Genomic DNA, 24,544 nt, shown 5'->3' on the forward strand with positions numbered 1-24,544 from the left:
CACACACAGAGTTTTCATCATAGTATTTGTAAGATACTGTTGAAACATTGGCTGCATGATGATTTCCCTCTCAGTGTCTTCCTGTGATCCTGTATATACTTAAAATTCTTTGAAAATGTCTGACATTTGTTTTCTGTAAATTGTCTCCTGAGTACTCTTCTTTTTAAAAGAAAGATTTGCTCCAGGCGTCCCTTGCTCACCTCCATATATTCGTGTATACATGTTGATATGTGCACGTTATCAGGTTCATTTACCAATGTGACCAGGGCCCTATTTCAGAAAGCAGGATTAGTGATAACTCTGAGTATGTTGAGCCTGACATGCAGTGTAAAATGATGAGTTATAATGAAGCTGACCTGTGAACTTGTGTTTGATATTGGCACCATTAAGTCATGTTTAATGTGTGTTTAATGTGTGTTATAGGTGTGTTTTAGATCAAACTTTACAGCACTTCTCAGTAACCCTCCGCCCCCTAGTGTTTTGTACATGGCCTCTGCATGAAGCCTACACACAACTAGAAATCAGCCCTTAGTGGTACAGACACCATGAATATCCACAGCTGTGTGTGATGACAGCTGCTCTGTTGGAGAACCTCCGATGTTGATGTGACACAGTTGGTGAAATAGCACTTCCTCTTGCTGTTCTTCATGTCGACAGGTCTAATGAGTCGAGGAGACTGATTTACAGAATGATGTTTAAATGAAGCCTAGTGATCCATTTTCTTTACTTCCTGACCCCCAACTGGTCATCACTAGTGTCCACATCCAGAAAGTGAGGCCTGTGAGCGTGCACCTGGTTTCACAATGATCAAGATGTATGAAATGGAATCAGGAGTAGTCTTTGAGCTTACAAAGATGTTGAATCAAGGCATACATACAGGGACAACATCAGGTCTACACTAACCATTTGGTCCAGTTCTCAGAATCTGTCCATTACAAATATTATATACCAAGTTGATCCATTCATCAATACTCAGCCATATCTTTTCTTTCTTCCATGCCTCCAATAATATTCTCATCAGATATTTATCCTTTTTCCTCCATTTGAATTCCTCCAATCTACTCAGGTGCATCCCTTCAACATTAGAGGTTACTTTGATTAAAAAACAAACAAACAACAGTCTCAAGAATGCCAACTGAGAGGAAGAGCGAAAGTGAAAGTGTAAAGTCAGTGGTGTGTTCAGACTCCATTTTAAAGTGCACAGAGCAGTGAGAGGAAGACAGGTCGTGTGAGACACGGTGAGTGTTGATGTTTTTTCATTGTTTAGTGTGTTCTAGGGGAGAGTAGGGTCGGTTGGGTCAGTGCCACATCTTCACAGCTTCATCATCACACTTGCTTTTACCACCACCATCATCTGACGCTGTTTTTACAACCAGGCTTTTCCTGTTAAACACGAGGCCTGCGCGCAGCTACGGATCTGCGCGCTCCGGTGCTTCGGGCGCGCTCTTGTGTCAACTCTTTGAATGTGCGTCACAGTGAAAAGCTCTAGTTTATAGACACACAGAGAGAAAAGGGGGACTCTGCCGAGGGATTGTGGCGCAGTTTTGTTGGATAGGAAGATGTTGAGTGTACAGTCAGCTCTCCCTGCTCTTTGTTACACTGAGTTTTGGTTTCCGCCCTCAGATCAGATCAGTGCACGGACACTCCCTAAACTTTGTCCCATCCAGAGAGAGTCCTAAACAACTGTGTGTCTGTCACACAGTCTGAAGGGGAAACTAGAGCGCAGAGCACAACAGACTATAGGACAGGATTGCTTTTACTACAACATTATTTCTGACTTCTCAGAAAACAGGTATGTGGGACATGTTTTGAATGAGCAGAACATTTTGAACATGAGCAGAAACCTTTCTTAAACACATCTGAGCTAAAGTCCAGAGGTTTATAAATTAGTTTTCAGCAGATAAATTAATATATCACTGACCTGAAATGGTGCCATGCACATTTTAAGATGTGGCACAAAAGAGGACTCCAGAGTAAATCATGCCTACAGGTGTGCTGACTCGGCAGAGATTATTCATTCATGTTGTGTAAACACTTATACTGTCGGGGGTCACGGAGAGGCTGACAGGCTGACATTGGGCAAGAGGCGGGTACACGGGCTAAAAAACAATAATAATTGCTCTACGCCAACAACAGCCGTGGCTGAAAGCATTTTGTTTTCGACTTGTTCATCCATCCATACAAACTTCCGTCACACTCTCATGAATGACGTATCTCAAGAACGTCTTGAACATTTCTTTGAATTTGGTACAAACCTCCAGTTCGACTCAACAGTGTACTGATTAGAATTTGGTAGTTCAAGGTCAAGGTCACTGTGACCTTGCGTCTGTCTCATTCTTGTGAACTCAATATCTCAAGTAGACCTTGAGGGACTTTCCTCATATTTGGCTAAAAGGTTCACTTGGACTAGAGGATTAACTAATTAAAATTTGGTCGTCAAAAGTCAAACTCACTCTTGTCACCTCACAAAACACGGTTTTGTCCATAACTCAAGAATTCATACACTAATTGTGTCAAAGGTCACTACTGTATGTCATAACAATACCCAGCCAATATGTCATCATGTCCTATAAATAAGAAGTTACTGACTTCATCACACTGTGTATGTGTGTTACAGTTCTCTCAGATTTGGGAAGATGGATGATTTGGAGGCAGACGGGGACAGATCAGAGTCTCCAGTGTCCAGCTGTCAGCTGTCATTGAAGAGTGACCACAGTAAAGGTGACATTCCAGACTTCAGTATTGAACCTGGACCCTCAGACACAAAGTAAGAGACTGTTTCTACTGTAAACTGACCTGAAGATGATTCTGTTTTTATTATTATCTGATCATCTACACCACAACACTGTTTTTATAATGACATGAGGTATTGTTTTATTCAGTCATCGGGGATGTCCTGATCAAGTTATTTGGCCCTGATCAGAGTCCTTTAAATTTGGCTATCTACTGAAAATAGAATATAACAATAAAATATGCAGTTAAATAGAACACAGTATAGTCCAGGTTAGTTCAGAAAACTTTATTTATCCCATGTGGACAATTCAGTTTACAGCTCCCAGTTCAATGAATAAAAGCACAAACAATTACAACAATCATTCATTAGACAAACAACTTTTATCACTCAACTCTCAGTTGTCAGTGGATCAGTTGAACTAATGGTTTCCCAGCAGTGATACCTCGTACATGTGCAAATATTCGATCGATAAAAAAGAATGAATAAATGGGATAGAGAATAAATAAATAAATAAAGCAACAAAGCACAAAGCTACTCATTAAAATTGGCATTCATCAGCCTGATAACTGAAGGGATAAAAGAGTTTGAGTAGCGATTTGTCTTCCTCAGGGGTGCACAGTAGCACCGCCCTGAAGGCATTAAATTAAATCCACTGGACATGACATGGTCTCCCTGCTTTGTAATGCATTTCACTTTCTGGACCACACGCTTCTTCCAGAGCACACTCAGGTCTGTTAGCTGGATTAACGAAGACACGCTGCACTCTGTCTGTTAAAAAGTTTAAAAGCAACAATAAGATCTGATCCGGGAGCATAAAATAAGAGGCTAGCCGTTCAATTCAAATATGGGGCTGCATCTTATTAAAAGCGGAAGAAAAATCGGCAATCGGGATTTGGGTTTTTCAAGGTGCTCTAGTGCTCTGTCTAAAATGAAAAGTTTTGCGTCATCAACACCTTCACCAGCTTGATAAGCAAACTGCAGTGGATCTAGTCTGCCATCAATCAAGGAGACCACTTTTTCTTTTCAGATTTTTTCAAAGCTTTTCATCACAAGAGATGTCAGTGCAACTGGTCTGAAGTCATTAAGATCTCTTGGATGATTTGACTTTGGAACAGGAATAATAGTGGATGTTTTCCATATTTGGGGCAAGTAACCACTCTCTGCACACATCTGAAAAAGTACTGTGAACGCCTCACTGAGTTGGTCTGCACAGTGACACAAAGTGCGTCCACAGATGGCGTCAGGACCAGCCGCCTTCCTGATGTTCACCTGTTTGAACAAAGAAGCAACTTTTCCTTCTGAGATGACAATTTCATTTTCAGGTTTTAGAGACATCCTCAATGTCGAAATGTTGCATAAAAAGTCAGACCTTTCAAAACGGGAATAAAAGGACTTAAAAGCATTAGGCAGGTCAGCCTCATTTACACCACTAATAGTAATGAGAGCTGCCTGGTTTCACCAGAGTACTGGTTTATGGATGCCATGTGTTTTATCCCTTGCCAGGCGGCTCTAAGGTCACCGCTGCAGTACTGTTCCTCTATTTTGCCCCTGTACTGAATTTTGGCTTTTCTTATTTCATCCCTCACTTCTCTGGAGACAGCTTTTTTCTCCAGAGGGTCACCAGTGTAAAAAATCTTCTTCTTCTTATTGATTACAGCTTTGAGTTCTTTAGTCACCCAGGGTTTGTTATTTGGGTACATGACAGCAGTTTTAGATGGAATTATAGAGTCTACACAGAAACTGATGAAACAGTGTCACATAGTTCATTCATATCATCACAACCATCATAGAAACACTGCCAATCCGTGCACTCAAAGCATGCTTGAAGACAGGAAATGCTGTCTTCAGACCAGCTCTTGACAGTTCTCTGAAGTTCTAGATCAGTTGTGCATATTCTTTCTCTGACCTTCACTGTGTTACAATACCTCTCGTTGACATAGAAACACACTCCTCCTCCTCCTCGGCTTTTCCCGGTAATCTCCGGAGACCGCTCCAGACGAATCGGGGTTCCGAACCTGCTGAGTGAAAAGTCCTCGTCCCGGTCCAAGTCACTGAGCCATGATTCAGTGAAGGCAAGGAGACAGGTCTCCCTGATTTCCCTCTTGAGCTTGGCCCATACTTCCAGCTCATCTATCTTATTCCTGATAGACTGGACATTTACTAGGAGAATTGTAGGAAGTGGGGGGAATTTGCGCCGATCACTCAACCTGAGAGTCTTTAATCTCCGGCGTAGACCACCTCTTCTTCCCCTTTTCTGGGTCTTTACGATCGGCTTGCATATCGCCCTCGGGATACCAGCTGGTATCTCCCCGGCTACCGAAGTCTGCAGGGAAAAAAGAAACTCCCGGCTCAGTGTAACTCTCCCTGGTGCGCCATGTCCTGCTCCATGACAGGTAGTGACGCCAGGTAGAGATAGTAGCTTTGCCAAAAAAGGATCAAAAGACCTGCGAGTGTTCCTATCTGCATCACTGATTCACTGACAGTTCATTCACACACCAGAATTAAAGAGAAGTTAAAAAGGCCTCTCAGAACATAAAAAAAAAATAGCGCCCCGGAAGATGCTATTTAAGAGCAGCACTGAGAGAAGAAATAAGAAGGAAACTAAATTACCTGTATATTTACAAGGGTGTTCAGATAAAGGAGACACGTAGCTGCTGGTGGGTAAAACACAGGCAGCGCCAACGATGATACTGTTTGAACCTGGTCTTTACAAGGACTAATAATATGTGTCAAACATTTGTTGTTTCCACAGACAGAGAGCAGAGTCTCCAGTGTCCAGCTGTCTGTCTATGAAGAGTGACTGGTCCATGGGTCATCATCCAGTCTTCAGTAATGAACCTGGACCCTCAGACACAAAGTAAGAGACTGTTGAAAAACATGAGGGAGCTTTTTGCCTTTTGAAAGTCGTCTCACAGTGGAGCACAACATTACTCAGGAGGTTTTCATGAAGCTCCACCATGAGATATTTGAACTGCCTGTGACTGAGTGTGTGAATAAAGCAAATAATTTTCAGCACAGTTTGCAGGACGAGATCTAAATAATGTGTTCATCTCCACAGAGAGAAGAAGAGGAGTCATGTTTCTGTGGAGGAGCAGCCGTCCTGCTGTAGTTTGTGTCAGGACGTCCTGAAGGATCCAGTCTCTACCAGCTGTGGACACTGGTTCTGCAGACAGTGCATCAGCTCATACTGGGACCAGTCTGCTTCATCAGGAGACTCCTCCTGTCCCCAGTGTGGAGAAAGATCCAGAACAAGAGCTGGACTGCAGACAGCCAGTCAGACCAGCACTGTACAAAGTAAGACTGTACATCTGTCTGCTGATGTCATCATGTCTGAAAACAGGATTCTTCTTGGTTTATTTGTGTTGTAAAGTGTAGACATGAAAGATTTTATAAAACTAATGTATAAAACCTTCATTTGTTTGTGTTACTTGTTTTAATGTTGGTCATGAAAATAATCAGAGTCCAGATTTATTTCTTTAGTCTGACATGTTTCCTTCTCTTTCAGCAGACAGTGGTCTGCAGGAGGTTTTAGATGAACATAAGATCAGTGTGAGGAGGAGATGTGAACGTGTGACTGAAGGAAGTGATGAAACAGGAAGTGAAAGCCTCCTCAACAGGATCTACACTGAGCTCTACATCACAGAGGGACAGAGTGAAGAGGTTAATACCCAACATGAGGTGAAGCAGCTTGAGAGAGCTTCTAAGATGAAGACCCTCCATGAAACTCCAATCAAGTGTCAGCACATCTTTAAAGCCTTACCTGACCAACAGAAACACATCAGAGTGGTTCTGACCAACGGCGTCGCTGGCGTTGGAAAAACCTTCACAGTGCAGAAGTTCACTCTGGACTGGGCCGAGGGTTTGGAAAACCAAGATGTCAGTCTGGTGATTCTGCTTTCGTTCAGGGAGCTGAACTTGATCAGAGATGAGAAGTTGAGTCTTCTCACTCTGCTCCGTGTTTTCCATCCAACATTACAGAAGGTCACAGCAGAGGAGCTCGCTGTCTGTAAAGTTCTGTTCATCTTTGACGGCCTGGATGAAAGCAGACTGTCTCTGGATTTCCACAACAATGAGGTTGTGACTGATGTCACACAGAAGTCATCAGTCAACGTGCTGTTGACAAACCTCATGGAGGGGAAGCTGCTTCCCTCGGCTCTGGTCTGGATAACTTCCCGACCTGCAGCAGCCAATCAGATCCCTCCTGCATGTGTTGACAGGGTAACAGAAGTACGAGGCTTCACTGACGCCCAGAAGGAGGAGTACTTCAGGAGGAGAGTCAGTGATGAAGAGCGGTCCAGCAGAATCATCTCACACATGAAGACATCCAGGAGCCTCCACATCATGTGTCTAATCCCAGTCTTCTGCTGGATCACTGCTACAGTTCTGGATCACATGTTGACTACAGAGCAGAGAGGAGAGCTGCCCAAGACCCTGACTGACCTGTACTCACACTTCCTGCTGGTTCAGACAAAGAGGAAGAAGCACAAGTATGATGAGGGACATGAGACCAGTCCACAGGAGCTGACGGAGGCTGACAGGGACGTTCTTCTGAAGCTGGGGAGGCTGGCGTTTGAACATCTGGAGAAAGGAAACATCATGTTCTACCAAGAAGACCTGGAGCGCTGTGGTCTTGATGTCACAGAGGCCTCGGTGTACTCAGGAGTTTGTACAGAGATCTTCAAAAGAGAGTCTGTGATCTTCCAGAAAACAGTCTACTGCTTCGTTCATCTGAGCGTTCAGGAGTTTCTGGCTGCAGTCTACCTGTTCCACTGTTTCACCTACAGGAACACAAAGGTACTGGAGGACTTCCTGGAGACAGACCAGGATAATTACAGATCCCTGGATGTCTTCTTACAGAGAGCCATGAAGAAATCCCTCCAAAGTAAAAATGGTCACCTGGATCTGTTTGTCCGCTTCCTTCATGGCCTCTCTCTGGAGTCCAACCAGAGACTGTTAGGACGCCTTTTGGGTCGGACAGACAACAGTCCAAAAATCATCCAGAGAGCCATCAACAACCTGAAGACGATGAACACAAACAAGATCTCTCCTGACAGAAGCATCAACATCTTCCACTGTCTGCTGGAGATGAACGACCTCTCAGTACATCAGGAGATCCAAACGTTCCTGAAGTCAGAGAACAGATCAAAGAAGGAACTCTCAGAGATCCACTGCTCAGCTCTGGCCTACATGCTGCAGATGTCAGAGGAGGTTCTGGATGAGTTGGACGTGGAGAAATACAACACATCATACGAGGGACGACGGAGACTGATTCCAGCTGTGAGGAACTGCAGAAAGGCTGGGTAAGTCCAGATGTGATTAACATCATAAATCATTGTAGATTAGTAGTTTAATTCTTCAAATATACACACTATGAAATTCTTATTATTCATAAAATGTTCAAATGATGTGTCTGTTGTATTTTGTCACAGATGTTCTTGAGCTGTTTCAAATGCTGTGAGTGCAAAACATGTAGATGTTTCAGTTGGTTGTGTTTATAGGTGTTGAGTTCATCAACACAGTTTTTCTATTTATTTCTAATCATTGTTCCAGTTGACAGTTTTTCACCTTTATGTGATGGAGGCGCCATGTGAACCTGATAAAACAAATGATGGACTTCAGAGGTTGTTGTTGAGGTTTTATCACAGCAGCATTTCATCACAGTATGGCAGTATTTGATGGTTCTGAGTGAAAGCAGTAAAGTTATTACTCCATAAACAGATTGTGTAAGGTGTTTTATAGAATCAGACATGCAGATAATACCTGAGTTTATTCACCACTATGCTTAAACATTTAAAATAAGATCTGTATCATTTGCCAAAGGAGATTTCTGAAGTCCTAAAAACTGCTTTTATCCAGTTGTTGCTATCTCTTTTTTCATGCTTCAGCGCCGGCGACAGTCGTGGCCAGAGGCATCATGTTTTTGGGTTGTCAGTCTGTCCACGACATCTCAAGAACACCTTGAGAGGATTTCTTTAAATTTGGCACAAACGTCCAGTTGGACTTAAGAATGAACTGATTAGATTTCGGTGGTCAAAGGTCAAGATCACTGTGACCTCACAAAATATGTTTTTGGCCATAACTCAAGAATTCATTCACTAATTATGACAAAACTTCACACTAATGTCTAACAGGATAAAATAATGAAGTGATGAGATTTTATATCCAAAAGGTCAAAGGTCAACTTCACTGTGACATCATCATGTTCTGCATAAAACACTTCTCTGGTCATTATTAAACGTCATATCTCAGGAACAGAAGGGGAGACATTTGGTCAGAGACTGAGTTGGTGACACTGATCTTGAAACTGTGCTGATTGTATAGATCTTCTGTGCTGTCGGGTTGAAGATGTGTGTGAAGCGTCTGTGTTTTAGAATAAGTAGCTTCTTTGCAGCAACATCCATATTTGAATCATTGTCTACTGTCATGGACACATATGAGTCTGGACAGACATGGATGTAAACTGTAAGTGTAACTTGACTGGTGAAGCATACGACCACGAGGCAGTAATTCTGGTCATGAATCAGCTTTTAATTAGTTTGAATTCTTTGTGTTCTTTTTTTATTCTTAACTATTTTCAGTCCATCAAAACAGGATATTTCAAACTGTTTTATCATCAAATCCATAAAGTAAATATAAAGTGTCTCTTTGACAATAACAGATTTTGTAATATATGTGTCATGTCAGATTTACTTCATGTGGACTCTCAGAGACTCACTGTGAAGTCGTGGCCTCAGCTCTGAAGTCCAACCCCTCCCATCTGAGAGAGCTGGACCTGAGTAACAACTACAACCTGCAGGATTCAGGAGTGAAGCAGCTGTGTGCTGGACTGGAGAGTCCAAACTGTAGACTGGAGACTCTGAGGTCAGTTCACTTGCTTATGTAGGTGTTTGTTTGTTTGTTTTTGGATATATATAATATAAATCCTTGACTGAGGTTATAAAGCTTTCAGTGTTTTCAGAAATGTTGTGTCTTTCCAAATGGCTGAACAGTTGGTTATGAAAGGCAGAGAAATGATGATTTAGAACATTTAGACACCATCAAGTTTGAGATTTATCCAAAGAGAATTTAAGATTCCTGAGGTTCTGAGGTTTCTTTCTTTTCATGTTAACGTCACATAATCATTTGAAGTCACAGACCTTTAGACTGCAACAATAAGCAAATAAATAGTCTGCACTGGAAACATCTTGGACTTTAAGGACAGGTTGATATTCTTTCACACTCACACGCCCATTAGGACTGCACCATTAATGATCTGGATTCATACGTCTATGTGATCTCATTTCTAAATGACAAGCATTCACTGGCTCCTGTTTCCCTATGCATCCATGTGTTGACTGATGTGCTGTGGAACAATCCCAGTTGCTATCAAGTGTTTCCTCTATCAGTGGGATCCCCCACCCCCCTGAAAGAAAGCAAATATTTTATTGATGTTATTTACCTTGTTTATGTGCACTGCTTTGATTTGAGCTCAGTGTGAGAGTCTTTACTGTGTTTTCCTGTCGCTGGGCTGCGTTTCTCTCCCTCCTCCTCGACCCACACAGGTGATGTTACTTGAGTTAACAGCCTCTGGTTACATCACTGTAAGTGGAATAAAATCTTCCAAACGTGTCATTTCTTATTGTAATCCACCTAAAAGCAAAGACAGACACATGTGGACTCCAAACTAGTGGAGCTGGAGCTGACAGGCTCCGCCCCCTCCAACAAGCGTGTGTTGAGGCTCAACTGGTGTCTGTGCAGCAGCCCAGAGTTTTCAAAGTGTCTGTGTGTTCACAAGTTTTGTATCTTTGAACTGAATCTCTGTGGTTTGAAGTTTAGTTTCTCTCCTGCGTTGCTGTTTGTACTTTCAGATATCTGCCTTATTTTACTGTTTCATGTTCGCTGTCAGACGGATAAGATTCGTATGAAGTCACTGCAGATGAAAAGCCAATATTTTCTGCTTTGGCTGCTTCACAATAAAAGCTAAACAAAGCTAAAATAACAAAACAACATGGGACTTTTATTGTGAAGAATTTATAGGAAATGACACGTCCACTGTTTTACAGCCGCATAACTCAAGACAAGCGTCATATAATGGTCAGTGTGTGTTATTTATTCTAAAACTGAAACTTTACATTCTATGTTTTATGCCTCTGTGCCGGAGATAGCCGTGACTGGAGACATTATGTTTTCAGGTTGTCCGTCCGTCTGTCCGTCCCATTTTAGTGAAAGTGGTATCTCAAGAATGTCTCAAGGGAATTTCTTCAAATTTGGCACAAACGTCCACCTGGACTCAAAGATCAAATTATTAGATTTTGGTGGTCAAAGATTAAAGGTCAAGGTCACTGTGACCTCACAAATATATGTTTTTGGCCATAACTCAAGAATTCATATGCTAATTATGACAAATCTTCACACTAATGTCTAACAGGATAAAATAATGAATGATGAGATTTTATATGCAAAAGGTCAAAGGTCAACTTCACTGTGACATCATCATGTTCTGCATAAAACACTTCTCTGGTCATTATTAAACGTCATATCTCAGGAACAGAAGGGGAGACATTTGGTCAGAGACTGAGTTGGTGACACTGATCTTGAAATTGTGCTGATTGTATAGATCTTCTGTGCTGTCGGGGGACAATGGATGTGAAGCATCCATGTTTTTACAGACATGGATGTAATGAGAAACTTGACTGGTGCACAGAGGCATACATTTTATTATAACAGACTCTGAAGATTACGTCCAGCACTTTAGTAAATGTTATATATAAGTCAAGCACTTTGATATGTCCTATGTTAATGTCATCTGTTTAAAGCCCTGTGTAGACAGCAAGCATCTCAGACGTTTTGTTATCTTAGCCGCCATCTTGACTGTAAGGAAGTCAGGAGGGACAACTCCAGCGGTCACAGCTGAGCAGCATGTGTTGTTGTCTAGAGTCACAGCTGTAATGCAGTCGCCTGGCAGAGGTCTGCACTCTACTGAGTGCACTTTGTAGTTGATGTCTGTAATCATTCCTTCTGTCCATACTGTCTGTGAAGCAGTCCTTCTTAGGGATGTTAACGGTTAACCGTTAGTCAGTTAGCCGCCGAGAATGTTTTTGACCGGTTATGTATGTGGGCTAATTGCATACAGACACACTGCGCTTGTGTTGCAGTAATAGCCTAACCTGCTTCATTTAAACTTAAAATCAGTTCATTGTCCATAAGAAATTGGACAGTTCTCTATCAAATGCTGCAAAGTGCCATGAATTCCCGAATCGAAATGCTAAATTTAAGTGTTTTGTTATGAAGTAATGTTTCATATGGCCTATTGCTGAATCTAAATGTTTGTGTTTTGTTCTGAGCCTAATGTTTCATAAATGAATTAAATCAAGACAAATTAGTGCTGCACGATTAATCTAATCGCAATCGCGATGTCAGGCTGTGCGATTACGTAACTGCATAAAAGGCTGCGATTTGCGATTTAATGTAGGCTAAATAAATGTTAACGTGTGTGCCTGTGAACGTGACTGCCTCTCCTGTAGTGTGTGGAGTTTGTTGACATCACGCCCACAAGCTATCCTGGTGCGTGCAGCAGGCGTGCAGCAGTGACCAACACATATGCTGAAGAAGAGCATGAGCACGACCATGAACAGGCTGAGTTGGTGGCGAAAAAAAAACGTCCGTTACATGGCGATACTTTGGATTCAGGTACGGCGACGTTGAACAGAAAGACGTGTTGTTCAAGTGTAAAAGTTAAAGTCGCCACGTCCCGCGGCAACACGACCAATCTATATCAGCACTTGAGACAGCACAGCACAGGGGAAAGTAGGAAGAGTGCATGCGAGAGAAAGCCGAGCCGTGTAACGTTGAAGACAATGAGACAACTGAAAGCTGCCAGAGCCTCATACAACAACATCCAAGCACAGTTAAGCAAACATTTGTAAGTGTCACAGGGAAATCATGGACTCCATAACAAATGAAAAACTGAGCAACTTTGCTCAGGTTCGGCCCACTTGACATGCTGCTGTGTTGTGCTATGGCGTGCTTGAATTTGTCATTTACGTGACAACGCCTGAACGCAACACAGTCTCGGTCAGCTGTGTGTACAGTTCCGTGCTGCGCTGCTGTGTGAGCAGCGTGTTTGACTGTGCTCAGTCTGTTGATGGTCATTGACACACTGTCTGTCCATAACAATAACTATGTCAGGTCAGTGCCCTCCTAATATAATGTAGGGGAAACACTGAATCAAGACTCATGATACCATTTATTTATTACATTTTATTGTAATTATATTGTAATCACAATCGCAAATCGCGATATTGTCCACCATAACCGCAATCACACATTTTTATCAAATCGTGCAGCTCTAACACAAATTGTGTCAAACATGCTCTTCATTGTTGAATAGCAGTCGAACAAGTAAATCTTCATCAAAGACATTAAGTTTGTTTCGCGCTTGTTCTCCCTCTTCTTTCCCTCTTTTCCTTTCATATTGTAACAGTGAATTTTACAGAACAGTGGTGCACATATGGAGGTCTATACTGTATTTGTTAGCCTGGTATTTAGCTGCACTGTGAAGAAAAAAAATGAAGTTCACAGTTTGAGGATTTTTTTAAGCTGTTTTGAGCACTGATCAGCTGAGCCAGCCCAGAGCATTGTGCTGCAGCAGCTGTGCGCGCGGCTTTACATCCACAACAGATGTTGCAGCGTGTGTGTGTGTGAGAGAGAGAGACACACAGACACACAGAGAGAGACAGAAAAAGATAAAGATAACATATACAACATAAAACATTAAAGGAGAGCACTCTGAAATGCAGTGGAGCTCACTGAGATAAGGGAGTGCCGGACTAGAGCGTATTTCACGTCATTTTGCATTTTTTTTAACCGGTTAGTTGTTGGTTAATGGGTGTCGGTTACCGAAAGCAAAATTAGCCAAAAACTGACATCCCTAGTTGACACTAAACTGCAGACATCAGGCTGATATTATACTGATCCACAATGAAGTCTATTTGTCTTGTTCAGTGGTTTAATCCATTGACTGTGGCAGAGCAATGTGGAGCTAAAACCTTAAAGATAAACTCTGCAGGATCTCCCTTAAAACAGTGTATAGACTCATACAGAAATAATCCCTCTCAATCATCACTTATGAGCAGGGGCGGACTGGGGCAAAAAAGCAGCCTGGGAATTTGGTACCTGACCGGTCCACTCTCCAGGGATCGGGGCGGGGATGCTGGCGGTGGATGCATGATCATCTTCAGTGTAGATAAGAGATTGTTTATGTTAGTAAAGCACTTAAACAACACTATCAGTGAAATGTTAAAATGGTAGAATTTAATAGTAGTACACTATTATGGTGTTAAGCACTTTTTAATGAATGTTTAATTCATTACTCTAGATGAATTAAAAAATGCTATGTATGAATATGGCTTTACCTGGACTAGTACGACCAGGCTGCTCTCCTCTCCCTCCCTGCCACAGTCCTTCTGTGGGGATGGTGACTCAACCTGGCAGGAGATGTGAAGAGAGACATTAGGTTGAAGTTTTGGGCAATTCCCAAAAGAAGAGGTGAAAAAAAGCTGCATTACAATTAGAGGTCGACTGATATGGCCTTTAGGCCGATTATGCTGATGTCGAGAGAGAGAGAGAGAGAGAGAGAGAGAGAGAGAGAGAGGGAGAGAGGGAGGGAGAGAGAGAGTGAGAGAGAGAGAGAGAGAGAGAGAGAGAGAGAGAGAGAGAGAGAGCAGGGCGGTCGATGGCCGATATTACTTTTTTCTCCCCCATCTGATAAAATACAATATTTTGTCGTTACGGGTCTCCTGTCCCTCGCCTCAAGCCCAGGCTTCACCTGCTCTCTGCCTCCTGAATTGTGCTTTTGGATCTCGGACTGAATCTGATAACAAATGACACAATACTGTTTAACCTAAATGTTAACATTTATTGAATGTTCTTGGAATTGACTAAATAAAAAAAAACACTTAGTGTTTTAATGCAACAGCAGCATCACTGAGAAAACATTCTCTCCCTCTCCCTCTCCCTCTCACCCTTTTTCTCTCCCTATTTCTCTCTCTCTCTTCCTCTCCCTCTCTCAATTTTCAATTTCAATAAGCTTTATTGGCATGACTGTAGATTAACTCTCTCTTTCCCCTCTCTCCCTCTCACCCTTTTTCTCTCCCCCTCTCTCCCTCTCCCCCTTTTTCTCTCCCTCTCTCTCCCTCCCACCCTCTTCCTCTCCCTATTTCTCTCTCTCACTCTCTCTCTCTCTCTCTCTCTCTCTCCCTCCCTCCCTCTTTCTCTCTCCCTCCCACCCTCTCTCTCTCCCCCTCTCTCCCTCCCACCCTCTTCCTCTCCCTCTTCCTCTCCCTCTTCCTCCCACCCTCTTCCTCTCCCTCTCTCATTCTCTCTCCCTCCCACCCTCCTCCTCTCCCTCTCTCCCTCCCACCCTCTTTCTCTCCCTCTCTCTCCCCCTCTCTCCTTCCCACCCTCCTCCTCTCCCTCTCCCTCTCTCTCTCTCTCCCTCCCACCCTCTCTCTCTCCCTCTCGCTCTCTCCCTCTCAATTCAATTCAGATTTGCTTTATTGGCATTAATATTAAGAGAACTATGTTGCCAAAGCATCAAGAATCAATTAAACAAAACAAAAAATACAATTCGTAGGTTAAAATACATATAAATGAAATGAATGAAAATATAGGATAATGTGTGTGTGTGTGTGTGTGTGTGTAAGGATTAATAAGATTGGGTATTATTGGGCAATTACAAGTTGTCATATACAATGAAAAACATATACATATAGTTCATTTTAAATAATAATAATAATAACAATAAAATAAAAAACAACAATATTACATTATAGCAGTAATGGTTCTGATCAGCATTCGTGTGTTTCTCTGGTATCATGGCAGAGTGTTACATATTGTGCAGCTAATTTTATAAATTGTGGATCTTCTCCCAGACATACTTTTAACAGTTCATCACATTTCTTTCCCTGATATGATGGATCTGCTGCAGTTACCTGCTGTAGGAAAGCCTCTCTCTCAGTTTGGTACAGGGGGCAGGAGAGGAGAAAGTGGACCTCAGTTTCTATTTCTCCTGAGGAACAGTGTTTACATACTCTTAATTCTCTGGGCTTCCATTCTTTCTTATGCCGACCTTTTTCAACCTGTAGTTGATGGTCAGTGAGTCTGTACATTGTCAATGTGCGTCTCTGTTTGGGGTTTTTTATGCTGACCAGATATTGTGCTGGAGAATATTCTCTATCCAGTAAGCCATAGCATTCTAATTTATTGATGGATTTGATTTCATTCTTCCAATTGTCAATGTAAGTAATTTTGTTCTCTTTGTCGATAGATGCCAGGTGAGTTTTGGAGAGATTTTGGAGGTCTTGGATTTTGAGGTGGCAGGTTTCTCTGGTGTTTCTCAGAGGCTCTGTCTCTGGACAGATGCTGTCACTGAGAAAGGCTCTGTGGTGATAGGGGTCAGGATCAGCTTGTGCTAAGTGAACCTGGAACTTAATTGACCTTTTGGTCATGTGTAGAGAGAGAGGGAAGTGTCCCAGCTCTGCTCTACATGCATGGTTTGGACAGTTTCTGTGGACCTTGAGGATTTCCTTGCAGAATTGAAGATTGGGTGTCCCATGAGGTGTGCCTCTGGGTAATTAGAGGGCCCCACACTTCACTTCCATACATAAGTATGGGTTTGATTACACTGTTAAATAGTTTCAGCCAAAGTGAAATTGGAGGATTGAATTTATATAGTGAACTTTTGATGCTATAGTAGGCCCTGCGTGCCTTTTCTGTGAGGGAATTTATTGCTTTGTCAAAGCTGCCGGATGCACTGATGATGATGCCTAGATAATTATATTCCATTGTATGCTGAAGTGTGGCCCCTCTTACACTGAAAACATGCTTTGATTCCTGTAACCTGGCCTTTTTTTGGAATGCCATGACTTTGGTTTTGTCAAGATTGATATCTACCGCCCAGTTTTGACAGAAGGTCTCCAGCAGAGAGAGGTCCTGCTGTAGACCATGTTCTGTTGGGGACAGTAGAACCAGGTCATCTGCATACATGAGGAATTTAATTTCTTTGCCTTGTAGATCTAAACCTTGGCTTGGGGACTGTTCAAGAAGAGTGGCCAATTTATTGATATAAATGTTGAACAGAGTAGAGACAGGTTGCACCCTGATGCACCCCTTTTCCTTGTTTGAAGAACTCTGTTCTTTTGTTTCCAGTTTTAACACAGCACTGGTTGTCAGAATATTTGGATTTGATTAGATCATATATTTTACCCCCAATTCCATATTGTAGAAGTTGTAAAAATAACCCATTGTATGGAGAGTGTAGATGTGGTCAGATGTTTGATGTTTGGGTAAAAAGCCAATTTGGCTTTTAGACAGAATCTGATGATCAGTGAGATATGTGATTAATCTGGTGTTAAGGATGCTACAGAAGAGTTTACTCAGGTTGCTGTTAACACAGATGCCCCTGTAATTGTTGGGGTTGTACTTGTCTCCATTTTTAAATATAGGAGAAACGAGACCTTTATTCCAAAGACTGGGGTAATATCCAGTTGCCAACACCAGGTTGAAGTGTTTTTGCACGGCAAGTTGGAGTTTTAAATTACTGTGTTTCAGCATCTCTGAGTTAATGCTGTCTATACCGCAAGCTTTTCCATTTTTAAGGGTTTTGAGTTTGTGCTGTATTTCTTTAATGGTGATGGGGTAGTCAAGGGCACATTGGCTGTCCTTCACTGTCCTTTCTAGTTTTTTCAGTTTGTCTATTGTCACAATTTGGTTGGGATTCAGACCGTGACACTCTGGATTTTTATAGAGGTCATCAAAGTGATCTTTCCAGATTTTGCCATTTTGAATTGGGTTGGTCTCTGTACGTGGGTTTCTGTTGATGTTTTTCCATAATTTCCAAAAGGTGTTTTCATTTATAGCTTTTTCAATTTTGTTGAGTTCTCCCTCCATATAATGCATTTTTTCACATGAAGGAGTCTTTTGTATTCTTTCAGAGCTTGGACATATTCAAGCCGTCCCATTAGGTCACTTGGGTTCCTGTGTTTTCTGTTTGACAGTTTTCTCAGGCTTTGTCTGGATACAGCACATTCTTTATCAAACCAATGCTCTTTTTGTTTCATGCTGGATTTTTTAATTTGTGAGATTTTTAATTTAGATTCTTTTGCCAACTGAATAAATATTGTGTTTAAGTGATGTGTGGACAAATCTATGTTTTCCCTTTCAGGCTGATACTGGGTGTTGAGAAAAGTATCCAGCATGTTGTGAATTTGAGCAGAGTCTAGTGCAGCGGTATAGGCAGCAGTGCTCTCCTCTGTCCATCTGTATCTCCTCGGCAGAGGAAACAGCCTCGGCTCAGGGTTTGGATTCACAGTGGTTGACAATGACTTTTTCAGAAATAGGGTTATTTGGCTATGGTCTGAAACGGGCTGTTGTGGTGATACAGTGAATGCATTTATATATTGTGGTTCAATGTCGGTAATGGCATAATCTACAACACTACTACCTAACACAGAGCATTGTGTGAGTTTGCCCAGAGAGTCTCCTCTGATTCTGCCATTAACGATGTACAGACCCAAGCCTTTACACATATGTAGTATCTGTTTGCCAGTTGTGTTAACCATGCTGTCATAGCTTTGTCTTTGTGTGTTTATGTAAGTCTGGTACAAAGGGGAATGTTTGAAGATATGTTTATTTCCTTGATAGTTAATGAAGTCTGGCTCTCTACCAGTTCTGGCATTAAGATCACCACATATTAAGACTGACCCTAAACTTTGGTAGAAGGAAATTTCCTTCTGGAGTTCCTCAAAAACCTCCTCTGCATAATAGGGGGAGTTTGAGGGTGGAATATATATTGCACATAAATAGACATCTCTGTTGTTTTCCAGAATATTTGAGTGAATTTTAATCCAAATGTAATTTGTACCTTTTTTAACTGGTGAAATGTAATCTTTATATTCTCCTTTGTACCATGTGAGTAAACCACCTGAGTCTCTGCCATTCTTAGTATGGCTGTGTTTTACAGAGGGTATAATAAGTTCTATATGATTGTTTGGACAGTTATATTGATTTTGCTTTTGATTCCAAGTTTCATTCAAAATGATTATATCTACATTTCTAATATTATTCAGAAATTCAGGGTTTGCTGATTTCAAACCAAAAACTGAAGAGGACACCTTCTTTCTCTCTCCCTCTCTCTCTCCCTCCCACCCTCTTGTGTGTTGGAGATACACACAGCCTTCAGTTGTGTTTGACTGGCGTGAGTTGCTCAGTATTCCAGTCTGTTTATGATGGCAGCAGCAACACTACACGTGAATAACAGAGACATGAGAGACGGAGAAACAGTCTGCTCTGCTGCACCTAGCCTCGCGTCACCAGACTCTTCACATAAAATGAAGAGCCTGGTTTTTATTCACTCTGAATTTTGTCTGGATTCTGGTTCCGGTCTAGAGAGCGGACGCGGAATTCATCAAATTCACCAAAGTAAAACTTTAAATTCTGGCACACCATCGATTTGGGGTGATGAGGGGTGTAAGAAAATTGATTAACTTAATGGCTTGGGGCTTTTCTTGTAAATTATATTCTTTAAATTAAAAGTTTCACCACATTTTTATTAGCTTGGTGCTTTTATTTTGACGGACAGGCGCATCCATCGAACTCCGGATCCTGTCTCACTCGCCCTGGTTCCGGTTCCTTACCAAAACGGCCACTAACGGCCCCAGACTAGCTGCACCTGTGTGTAGCCTACGACGTCAGTGTTAAGGGCACGTTCAAGAACACCAACATTGTGCAACAGTTTAACACTGTGTTAAGGTTTCTCTTCTGGTCATCGGCCTCGTGAGCACAGGAATCAGTCTGAGCCGATTACCTCAAAATGGCGTTAGACCGGCCCGATTCATCGATTAATCGGTCGACCTCTGATTACAATAAACAGTAATATAGGTAATGGAAAAACAGTGTTTTGATTGATAAGTAAACACAGGTGAAAAAGTGCACTGTGTAATGTAATGTACTATATGTGTATCATTCCCAAGTACACAATGGTCCCTCCCTAAACCAGGTTTAGTAAAGGTTAGTAAAAGGCTGTGATGGTCTCTTCTGAATGCTTCTAAAAGAAAGAGGCTTTAATTCATCCAAAACATTCCAAGTGTTGTGAAAGGAGAAGATGTTGAAAAGTATACACTAACAGAACACATAATCTGAGTGAGCATTTAGTTTATTTTATGTAGGCTTGAGTGAACATATTATTCTGTAGCCCTACTAACTGTTAACATATAGTAAATGTACTTGAAATGTCAAAATTCACTTCCATGTATTGAGGAACATTTTGCTACATCATGTTGTTTGATATTTAATATTTTAAATATGCAGGAACATTACTGTCAGAATATTTCAATTTCATTTATGTTCTATAGAAAAATGTTGAACACATTAACCTATAGATGGTGCCTCAGATAAGCACAATCAAATGCTCTTAAATAGTGACAAAGTACAGCTTAAGTTTTATAATCTGACTGTGAATAATACACTAAGAACAATACATTACATTTTCCCCTTGGCAGTGCATGTACTAGACTGTCTCAATTTCTATATATTGTCCAACAATGCCCACACAAAAAGGAAAAAATGACATTTTAATGTTGATGAATTAGCAAAGTAATTAAGACAGCAGAGCTGCATTTACCTCAGCAGCTTTAAGGGGAATACACAAGAGATAATGATAGATCAGATGTTACTAACGTTACTTTATTAACTACTTAACCATGTTGACTAATGCCACTGAGCCCTGTCTGGCTCTAGTCTGTACACAGTAATGACGTTCTGACAGCAAAAAGCAAACTACACGCGCTGTGCTAAAAGTTAGCAAGCTAGCAAAAAAATGATGACATTACAGCCGCCTTACCTGAGTTGCATCTCCCACCTGGTCACACGCCAGAGCTGCCGCCACAGGTGCTGCTGCTGATGCTGCAGAGGATGGTCCAGCAGCAGAAAACAGGGTTGTCAGTTTCTGACATTTTGCAGCATTTGCAGCAATGCCTGTCTCTTTTTTCCCTAATCTTCTCCATGACTTCTGATTGATTGATTGATTGATTGATGCAGAAGGAGGACGGGACAGCCCGTGGCCCTCAGCCCTCGGCTGTGATTGGCCAACAGCTCAACGACGAGGTGAAAGGGGTGTGACACACCCACATGGGCCAAAGATGATGAGCCAAACACTACTAGAGAAACTGTGAACATTGGTTATCATATTAAAGGCCAGCCCAACTGCGCCTAAAGTTTTTTTTTCTTTGTTTTTTCCTCCGGCTGTACCGGCCCACACTGACCCAGCGGCCCACTGGGAAATCTCCCGGTACTCCCGATGGCCAGTCCGCCCTTGCTTATGAGCCACTGTCAGTGTGTGCTGGTGTATTTATCTGCAGAGACTCTGCCCTCTGCCTGTGTTAGGTGAGCTCAGGGCTTTATAAAAAGGTGGGGACCAGATGCCAAACTGTAAGCAGCAGGAATCAAAGAGATACAACACCTGAAAACACAAATATAGTGAGAAGAAATGCCAAACAAGAATGAATCTGGGGTTGGCTTTTACTTTCACTTTCACTGGCAAGTGTGTTTACAAACTGTAAGCAACAATCCTGCATAGTATAACTTTAATTGAAGTAGAAAAACTGAATTGAAAATTCACTCCTAACCTTTAAAGCAGGCCTATTCAGTTGGCGGCCTGCAGGCTATATCAGGACCAGAAGCAACCTCAGAGTGGCTGGGTAGGGATTGGTGTGGAGACTCTGTATTAAACAGCCCGGGGCAAAATGAATCAAGACTGTAGTACTAATAAGCTCCGCTGTTATCGTCTCTTTCATTGTTACTTTGTAAAGTTTTGGTTTCATGTATCATCATGCTGCAGACTCAATAAAACCTTGAGCAGTAAAAAGCCAGTGCTTTATCAATACACATGTTCAGCATGTAGAAAGACATATTTCAATCTGCTCTGTCCCTCATTCACCGCCGTTATGGTTTACAATCACATTTTACACAAGCACATCACACTAGTGGGACCAATAGCAAATAGTTAAAGCAAACTAAAATGAAAGCTGTCTGTATGTAGTCTGTTTAACTTAGTTTGTCACTTCTCTTAAAATGTAGCTGAGACAGCCTACCTGTGGACAGTGAGTGTCCTCAGTAGAGGTGGGACAGAGAGCAGGATGAATGACTGATACTGATGTCTGTTTTTCATGCTTATATAACGTAACTCAGTGTTGTGATGTCAGGAGTAATATTTATTTTATTGACATGTTAGGTTTGTTTCCAGTGAGATATTATTGAGTTTATATAGTGACTTTGTTGTTGTAAACATGACTGTTGCTGCCATAGACTGTATAAAACTATATCCTGTGTATTTTCATAAACACTTGACCTTAAAGGTAAACGTCAGGAAGTGTGTGTGTGTGTGTGTGGTAGAGAGATAGAGTGTGTTATTAGTTATTGTTAATGTCACTTGTTATGCTTCTGTGCATTGACAGCTCTTCTTTATTCTGTTTCTGCATTATGTGATGTTCCTCTGTCAGATATGTGACTACTTTTTTTTTAAATTTCTAATGTGACACTAAAAACATTGCTACTTTTACTACAGTAATTTGCACCTGTTTAGAAATGTGTCATCACCAATAGCTAAAACAAAAAAGTTTCCAATAGGTTGCCTGCTGCTGAAAATGTCTGGCCCATCAACATTTTCTGGTTTAAAATCCGGCCCAGTTGAATTTGTAATTGAACAGCCCTGCTTTAAACACTTGATTTCAACTTAAATTTACCCTCATGATTCTTTAAATAAGTGATTTGTGTTTGGCTGCACAACATGAGTTAGTGATGATGGAGCCACTGGTGGAGCTGGCAGAGTTTAAGAGGTGAAGTCACTACATCTTTATTGAAGTAGCAGCACGTTGTCAATGATATTTATGAGAGCTGTTTTTCACTTTTTGTATTTTCCAGTCTTTAACCTGCATCCTGTTGGGATCAGCACAATAACACAATGACAAAGTCACTCTACTCAGTTTAGGGCAAAGCTCATTGATCAGGACATAGTAATGTTGAGCTACACATTTAACACCTGAAGACATCTGATTGTTTTATTAATGATTTTTATCTACATCATTTATTCTTTATTCAGACTGAGGTACTGCAGTTTGTCAGAGATCAGCTGTGTTTCTCTGGCCTCAGCTCTGAAGTCCAACCCCTCCCATCTGAGAGAGCTGGACCTGAGTGACAACAAGCTGCAGGATTCAGATGTGAAGCTGCTGTGTGATCTGAAGAAGAGTCCACACTGTAAACTGGAGACTCTGAGGTCAGTAGAGGGTTGGAGTGGGTCCATGCTGGTTTCTGCAGTATTATATTAAACACAGTTAGTATCAGATCAAAGATCCAGTACTTCCTGTAAACCTCAGACCTTCTCAGTGGCTCAAAGAGGGGAATGGTGACAGTCTTCAGGAGAGGACAGAGAGACAGACAGAGAGAACAGTCAGCCAATCAGATCAGAAAGAAGCTTGTTGAGATCATGTGTTTAAGTTGATGTGAAGACGACTGTTGTTGTGTTCATGTCTACAGGAAGTGAAGCTGGATTACAGCTGACAGCATCACAACATGTATAGAGACAGCTGTCCTCCTTCATCAAACTGTCACACCATCAAATCTGACCTTGATAACAGGGGACCTGTGTGTGTGTGTGTGTGTGTGTGTATGTTTTATATAGCCTATAGTGTTAGAATGAAGGATGTTGGTATTAAATGTGGCCAAAGTTTCAGATAATGAGGTAAATGTATGTAAAAGTAATCCCTGTGAACAAAAACCTCAGACTTCAGACTGTTGTGAATACCCTGTGTTCAACGGCTTTTTCTACTGAAGCTAAGATTTCTTTATAAGGCAAACAACTATGAGGCGGTAATTCTAGTTTGAACACTAAAGCATGTAAACAGGTTGTAGTAGAAACCCAGAATCCAAATATGAAGCTGTTAATGAGCATAATATGTCCTCTTTAAAGTGTTTGTTGTCTTCATCTTTGTCACAGCTCTGAGATCAGTCTGACTGAAGCCTACAAATCACGGGCTCTTATTTTATAGAACCATCATTACATTTAGTAACCATGTGTTCTTTATACAGAGCAGAACCTCTGCTGAAGTCCAGTAATCACAGCTGATGTGTTGCTGTTCAGTCTTTGGACGAACATGTAGAACATTTAACATGATATATCTGTCCATCAGTCATTTGTTCTAACAGACTCAGTAAATCCATCATTAAAGTGAATCCCTCTGTTTGTGCAGCCATGATGCGTTCAGGACTCTCAGCAGTTTATTTCCACTGTGTACTTGAGTGAAATCTGCAGAGTAAACAGACTTGATGCCCAAAGTCTCTGCAGGTCTGTGAGCTTCCAGCTCAGTGAGTTCACTCCAACACGTTAACATGAGAGCTGGAAGGAAGCCGACTACGCTACACAGCCGCTCCACTCTGCTCTGAACAGGAAGTCCCTACTGGTCTTTATACTGGATGTGCTGCATCACTGACTGACAGCTGGTTTATAACTTCTCTTGTCTTCTTCTCTCATCAGATGGTGGCCAACTCTACTGGATGTGTCGAATGATCCAGAGACGATGAAGCAGCAACGTGTGTGTGTGTCTATGTGAGTGTGTGTGTGTGTGTGTGTGTGTGTGTGTGTGTGTATATATATACTGTGTAATAGTGAGGTGATTCAAATAAATACTACAAAAGGACTTTTGTCAACTGTTGTACTTTGTTGTTATTGTGTGTTTTAAACACAGTGTTGTTGTAGTTACTTTTAGTCACCAGTAGAGG

General features: G+C 41.6%; 1 protein-coding gene and 1 long non-coding RNA gene across 2 annotated transcripts in view; both read left to right on the forward strand.

The window, feature by feature from the left end:
• Positions 1 to 1,131: 1,131 nt before the first annotated feature.
• LOC144459647 (uncharacterized) overlaps positions 1,132 to 24,544 on the forward strand; it is a 52,177-nt gene continuing 28,764 nt past the window's right edge. Inside the window, 7 exon segments of the mRNA XM_078164039.1 lie at positions 1,132 to 1,238; positions 2,618 to 2,767; positions 5,487 to 5,591; positions 5,793 to 6,028; positions 6,240 to 8,034; positions 9,419 to 9,595; positions 22,869 to 23,042. Of these exon segments, the coding sequence (XP_078020165.1) occupies positions 2,637 to 2,767; positions 5,487 to 5,591; positions 5,793 to 6,028; positions 6,240 to 8,034; positions 9,419 to 9,595; positions 22,869 to 23,042 (2,618 nt within the window). The 5' untranslated portion in view covers positions 1,132 to 1,238; positions 2,618 to 2,636.
• On the forward strand, positions 23,075 to 24,462 carry LOC144459655 (uncharacterized). Its single transcript, XR_013488496.1, has 2 exons — positions 23,075 to 24,078; positions 24,136 to 24,462. It is a non-coding gene; the product is annotated as an uncharacterized LOC144459655 (long non-coding RNA).

The sequence above is a fragment of the Epinephelus lanceolatus genome, chromosome 22, assembly GCF_041903045.1.
Source record: "Epinephelus lanceolatus isolate andai-2023 chromosome 22, ASM4190304v1, whole genome shotgun sequence".
Taxonomy (NCBI): domain Eukaryota; kingdom Metazoa; phylum Chordata; class Actinopteri; order Perciformes; family Serranidae; genus Epinephelus; species Epinephelus lanceolatus.